This window comes from Arachis ipaensis, chromosome B09 (genome assembly GCF_000816755.2).
Source record: "Arachis ipaensis cultivar K30076 chromosome B09, Araip1.1, whole genome shotgun sequence".
Classification (NCBI taxonomy): Eukaryota; Viridiplantae; Streptophyta; class Magnoliopsida; order Fabales; family Fabaceae; genus Arachis; species Arachis ipaensis.
The window spans coordinates 18,420,817-18,427,751 of NC_029793.2; the positions used below are offsets into that span (position 1 = coordinate 18,420,817).

General features: G+C 36.1%; 1 protein-coding gene across 1 annotated transcript in view; it reads right to left on the bottom strand.

Moving 5' to 3' along the window:
• The window catches only part of LOC107617609 (mediator of RNA polymerase II transcription subunit 15a), a gene marked incomplete at its 5' end in the record, with an annotated part of 10,255 nt that extends 4,564 nt beyond the window's left edge, over nucleotides 1-5,691 (bottom strand). Inside the window, 10 exon segments of the mRNA XM_016319409.1 lie at nucleotides 437-585; nucleotides 680-900; nucleotides 1,194-2,548; nucleotides 2,630-2,728; nucleotides 2,815-2,976; nucleotides 3,447-3,527; nucleotides 4,321-4,404; nucleotides 4,518-4,582; nucleotides 4,659-4,737; nucleotides 5,410-5,691. Coding sequence (XP_016174895.1) covers nucleotides 437-585; nucleotides 680-900; nucleotides 1,194-2,548; nucleotides 2,630-2,728; nucleotides 2,815-2,976; nucleotides 3,447-3,527; nucleotides 4,321-4,404; nucleotides 4,518-4,582; nucleotides 4,659-4,737; nucleotides 5,410-5,535 — 2,421 coding nt within the window.

Below are 6,935 nucleotides of genomic sequence, written 5' to 3' on the forward strand. Positions count from 1 at the left end.
CCAAATTTTAAGGATAAAAATATCTCATTTTTCTTCTCATACTTGCAAAAAATCGCATCAAAATTCAATCTCTAAAACATTTTTTGAAAATACATTTTAATGTTGGGTATTTTTGTCGTGTTTTTAAATTATTTGAGGGCATTTTTGTCGATAACAAAATTCGAGCACATTTTTGTCAGCGACAAAATTATTCGGGTGTATTTTTGGTGATTTACCCCAGGAAAGAATGATATCACACTGATACCATTCAACCCCTTTGCTTCTATCTTCATTGTCATCTTATTTCTCTGCTATATCTTTTATCTTCTACTGCTACTGTACTATCTGATTCAGCTGACAGTTTACAGTTTCCTTCTTTTTTAGTTACATAGCTCTGCTTTTTCAGTGAAATTACTAGGTTTCTAATAACACATATTACATACAACATTAAACTTACAGTGTTGGGTAATGTGGGGAGATGTTCCTCTGAGGCTAGGAAATCCCCCTCATCAATGTCCCCATAATGCATAGCCACGGTACCATCAGATGGCTTCTCAGCCATTATCATCCTAATTCGTAACCTGGGAACTAAAGAGACAACATTTCCTGAAGAAGAGAGTGGAATTTCAGACAAAAGAACAAAATTTATATATGCACCCACACACGACTATATAACTTCCAAAACTTCAACAAAACAAACCTTGGAGTACACGTTCCGGCAAGCAGAAACTTAAAGCTCTCATTTTGCAGACATTCATACTTCCACCTATGAGCGACTTTGACAAAGAACTTGTTTCCTCTATCAATCCTTCATTATTGTTTGGATTGGCAAGAAAAGCTGACAAATGCTGAGGTGAATATGTATTCTGCTTTCTTATGGGATAATCATCAGACTTGTTCTTCTTTAAGTTCAGTTGAAGCCTGCCATAAGTCCATATGCTATACATAAGAGAAACGAAAGAAATAATAATCTGAAAATTTCACTCTGAAAAGTAGTGGCACTGTAGCACAGACTAAGATAAACTGTATCTGATTAAAGAAGTAATATGATAACTTCTAAGGATGTGGGAGAATAGTGCTTGATTAAGATGGTAAAAATTAAATTTCATAACCACCACAAAATACCTAGTACAGAAACAAATGGTATATGGAAAATCACAACTGAGGAATTATGGAAATAATATGGAGATGCAGTTTTAAAATTTCACTCATACCTCGTTGTGACCAGTTCAATTTTTGAGAACCTTTCAAGCATATTTTGAAGACCTTGATCAACCATAGCAGGGGTACCAACTGCAGGACTATTTGCATTCAATGGAACCCCATTACCAACACTAGCCGGAGAACCAACTCCATTCATTGCTGGGGTCTTGGGAAGGGAATTAGATCTCCGTTTGGCAGCCAGTTGTGCCTGGTGTTGTCTTTGTGCAGAATCATTAGCATTAGAAGTCAAAGGTGGTGTTCCAACAGCAGCAGGAACTGAAGCCATTGATATCTTCTCCTTTTGTGATGCACCAGCTACAGCTGTCATTGCAGATTGTCCAAAACTTGGTCCAACTGAACCATTCGAAAGTTCTCCTGATTTTGAAGATAATGGCGAATGAGGTAATGCCCCACTAGATAAACGAGGACTCTGTATTGACTTCCTTTTCTGAACAACCTGGTCTTCTTTTTTCGCTTCTTTCTCCATATGCTGACCCATAGCATTCCAGGTTGTCTGAGGGAAATTCGGTCTCATGAATGCCTGTGGCAACCGTTGCTGAAGCAGCAACTGTTGGGAATCTAGATTGCTTGTCTCCATTTGCATACTGCGGTTCATTTCTGTGCCATCTAATTTATCCATTTCAAACTGTTCTTCCTTTGCAACTAATCTGATACCATGCTGACCAGAAGCCAAATGAACAGCCCCCTGATCTTGATTCAGCACCCCTTCAAATACCTTCTGGGAAAATTTCTGATTACCACTGCTCACATACTGAATACCTCTGGTCATTGCTTGTTGTGGCAATAATGGATTCTGCCAGTTCATATCCGATCCTTGAAGAGCTTCAGAATGTGTGCTAACTGGCTGCTGTTGCATTGTGTCAACACCTGCGGAAGAATGCCTCATTCTTTTTGCAAGATTGGATAAAGGTGATGTTTGTCCATGTTGACTATCCCGTTTTGCATGAATGGAGGCATTTGAGTTTGTATTATCAGCATATGAAATCATGGCATCCTGTGAAGCAGGAGATGCCCCAGATTGATTAATAGCAGCAGATGCCATTTGATACCTTGATTGATTAGACAACATAGAAAATCCTGGGACAGAGGAATCTGGTATGAAAGTCTTGGGTCTCAAGGCCATAGCAATTTGTGGATTAAAATTTTGCGTTGCTGGATTTTCAAGGGTCTGCTGCAAAATGGCATTAGATGCAACCATACCTGAATCACCCAACCTGCTATTTGAGCTTTCTGGCATTATTTCCGTGCATACTTTCCTACCATGGATTTCATTATTAGAAGTAACAGCAAACTCTGGAATATGCCTTAATCGTTTTCTCCGCAAAGTGCCCAGATTCAAATTAAGCTGCAACATCAAGCTCACCATCACTATAATGCATATCAGTACATAATAAGTTAGTCGATGGAGAACATATCTTATTTATACCTTTGTGGGAGCTCTACTTTCACACAGCCGATCTAGCTTTGGAGTAGGATCTAGATGAAGTTTTGGTTGTACAGCTTTCAGTATCTTCGATTCAACTTCCTATTGTGGAAAAGATGAGGTAATATCAACACACACGAAATGAAAAACTAATGGGAATTGTTCATTGAATGGTTAACAATACTCACCATTAGATCACCATATGTCCAAGACTTATCAGTGATAGATGGGATGTCCTTCACAATATTCTCTAATGACATCTTGAGGCATACTTTATTAACAACAGGAGACATGTCAGTGGACACAACACCAGCCCCGTTTTCTGAAGCACATCTTCGAAAATCACGCACCTGAGAAGTTACAGAAACAATACAAAGCTGAATTTCAAATTGATCAAATAAGAGAAAGGAAAGAAAGCAAAAAGAGCATAACAAATTGTCCTTAATTGAAGGAAGGAATGCCAAGAGGTGGTATCATTATGAAAGAGCTCCTCAAGGAATTAATAACCAACTCATCTTTTAACCGTAATCACTGTAAACTGTTCTATAAAAAAACACAGCCCGATGCACAAGCAACCCACGTTACATAGGGTCTAGGGAAGGACCGCACCCAAAAAGTGTAACGCAGGCAGCATATCCTGATAAATGCATCAGCAGCTGATTCCACGGCTTGAATCTGTGAACTTGAGGTCTCAATTCTTCATAAAATGTTCTATTGCCCAGAAGAAACGTGTGTCCCCTTAAAAGATTTTTTATAAGAAAATGATAGGAATTTAAATATTGCCAGCAAAGGAAAGTATACAAACAATGAAACAACACACCTCACATATCAGTGCTCCATCAACATATTTGACAGGTATATCATCCAGAATGTCTGCAGGTAAGTGGCCTGACTCTATAGCCTGCAAATATACCATTAATGAGAAACAAAATGTTTAAGTGTATAAATGGTTGAAGCAAGTAGACAAGCCAAAACTAACAGAATTAAGAAACTATAATGATGAATAAGACAATGAATCTTAGGCTACTAACTTAACAAAAGTGCCCAGACAAGTAGCATAGTCTCTGGACTCTGGCTCTATTTTTATTTCAAAATTCCAGAAACCAAATGCACAGGAGGTAGAAACAAGAAACCAAGTCCCCAGCAGTCAACAACTTTTCTTATTTTTTTCATAAAACAGTGAAATTTCATTAATACGAGGAGAACAATAATACAAATTGCAGATAAGGGTTGCGCTATACAAAAACAAAAGGATTTATCAATAAAGCATAGCTTTCCAAGCTCAACATATTTGCAAGGAAAAGTCCCCTATAGAAATCGTGAGATTTACACCAAATAGATGTTGGGTGCCTAATCACATACCATAAATCATGCTTGTCAAAAAAAAATGTCATTGAAGGTGTGGCATTATGCATAGTCCAAATAGTGGTGAAAACTGCATAGTGCCACTAAAAACTCTCCCCTTCTCCCATACCAAACCCAACAAACCTAGTCAAATGAAATTGATCTAAGGTTGAAATCCCAAAAATGCAATGCTTTTGGAATTAAGTAAATCAAAAGCTTAGTATGAAACTTTCAGATGTACAGATAGCATTGCGTATTATACATTGTTCAATGCCATGCTCAATTGCAATTCTTTAAACAGTACTGCCGAAACTGAATGAACTAGAATATCATAGATTTGCAAGACTTACCAAGAAAAGGCTTTCAGATGACCTATCATATGGATGTAACAACTTGGGGAAATCTTGATACTTAGCATGGTTTGCTATCTCATTCTGAAAATTCACCAATCACTACTTCAGAAACATACAAGTCATGCTATAATACTTTCTTTATTTCAGGATATTCCTTCAACATTAACAAAATATTGACTGTTGCTTACACAAACCTCGAAGGGTTTTCCAATAGAATAACCATCTGGGAACAGGTTCAATGTGAAAGAAGCTTCCGCATCTGTGAAAACATGAAAGCCCCACAGCATTCAGTATTCATACACAAGTTAGGCGGCCAATTTGATTTCAAGACTTACCTGCTAATGAAAGAGGTTCAGATGGAATGGACAAAGTGGACATCTGACCCCAGTTTTTGCCAGCCACGGAGAGATCACTCTGTACAAAAATGATACATTGCAATAAGAAAGAGATTCAACAAATATCTATATGAAATTCAGATAACATGCTGGCCAATTGCAAAATAAGAAAAACCTCGAGGATGTCATGTTCTTGCTGAAGAAAAATTAGAACCAACCCATCCAATATGATAATTCTAATGCAGAAAACCTACATCATTTTTCATCTTATAACCCGTCCCCAAAATTGAAATTACATTCAAACAGCTCAGTGTATTAGAGTTCCTTTATTTTTAACACTTTCCTTTATTTTTAACACTTTGATTTGCCTTCTAGACCAATACAATTTCTTTTCTAACTTCCACATGTTTTAAAACCTGAAATACTACCACAAATATCAACGGAACCAACATGATTTCCACGTCTACCAATTTAGCTCTCTCAAGATACAAAGCAAGGTAGAAAATAAAAATCAGTGAAACGTTTTCAATAGGGGGAAGAGACACCTTCGGTTTTTATGTCTGGTAGAATGAAATAAAATGTGACGGAAATTTTCGCTCTATTGTTTGGAATACAATTGAAGTGAAGAGAGATTTCAGTTATAAAGTAAAACTGGTTCAAGCTTCAGCAAGCTTCAACGGTAAGCTCCACCAAGAAAATATCTCGAATCGAAAGTGAAATTGGAGAATGAAGTGAAACGACATTGGCGCACCTGTGGCTCGCGGGAAATTGACATTGAATTCTGGGAGGTGCCATCGCTGGAAGGTTCGGGATGAGCGGGAAGGGGCTTGGAGCGAAACCTAGTGCCAGTCTTTGAAACTTTGAAGGAAACCCCCATGATCGTCCTGCTTGGGAGAACCGAATTTTGCTTGCGGATCGAGAAGATAACGAAGCCCTAAAATCTAAAAGAGGGAGGGAGAAAAACTTGTATCCGAAGAAATTCGGGAGAGAAATTGACTTAAATTATCGACTCATAGCATATTATTTACTTTTGACCAACATATTATCTGCCAATTTATGGCCAACAATGATTAGTTATTATATTTTAAACACATATATAAAGAGACACATCCAAAAAATATATTTATAAAGACACTTCTATTAGTGTATTCAATTGAGTCCTTATGCATGTAGAAATATTTTTCTTGATGATTAAATGTTTATGACATTTTATTCAGCACATGAATGATGTTTGGTTCAGTAGAGTTGGCCATTTTGGTTCATTTCTGTTCTGCACGATTCAAAACTCTTCCTCTTCACCTTCTACTGCTTCTTCACTATTCACTAAGGAGAGAAAGATTAAAAGACAAAAAAAAAAAACAGCAGCAATAACAACAAAAGAATGAACATAAGGAGAAAACACGTGAAGAAGAAGGAACGCGAAAAAGAAGGAGGAGAATGAGGAGGAGGAGGAGGAAGGCAAATCTCTGTTACTGTTTTCGTTCGTTTCTGTTTGTTTCTTGCCAAATCTTCTCGCGATTCTTCTCCAGTAGTAGTTTTTGCAGAGATCGTGACTGAAGTTTGAGTGATTTTGAGAGAGATTCGAAGAGAATGAACGGTTTCGTGTAGCGGTATCATGTTGAGGAAGAAGTAACGTTTTTTCATAATGAGCGCGAAGTAACGAAGGGTTTTCGGGCGCATGTTTTCACTCGTCATTAATGTGCCTGACTCTATTTGGGCTTGGGCCAATTTGGTTACATAGTTACATGGATGTGTAGCGCGCCCGTATATAAAAATAGAATTTTTACATTTAATGATAAAACGGACGTGACATGCTTCTAAGAGTATTTCCTAATTTATTTTTTTTAATTTATTAAATACAATTCATTATGATAGATTAATTATATCAACTAATTGATTTGATTAGATATTTAAATATCACACAATTTAATATTATGTATATTAATTAATTGAATATAACTGTTAGAGTATAATTAGTATCAATTAGATCAATTAGCATTATTCAACATGTGTATTTAAAAAAATTTATTTTTTTTTGAAATAAATGTGACATTATATACTTTTTTGGATACAAAAGAATAATGAAGTTGAAGTGAGTAACAAAATTGATTATATGATAAGATACAAATTTTTAGAATTTTTAGCACAATTGACAAATTTTTTGTTTCAAAATAAATTTTTACTCTACTTTTTATCTTTTATTTGATATTTTTATAATTTTTTCTTGATTTTCTTAATTAATTATGATTGTAATAATTCATCACAAATTTGTGTTTT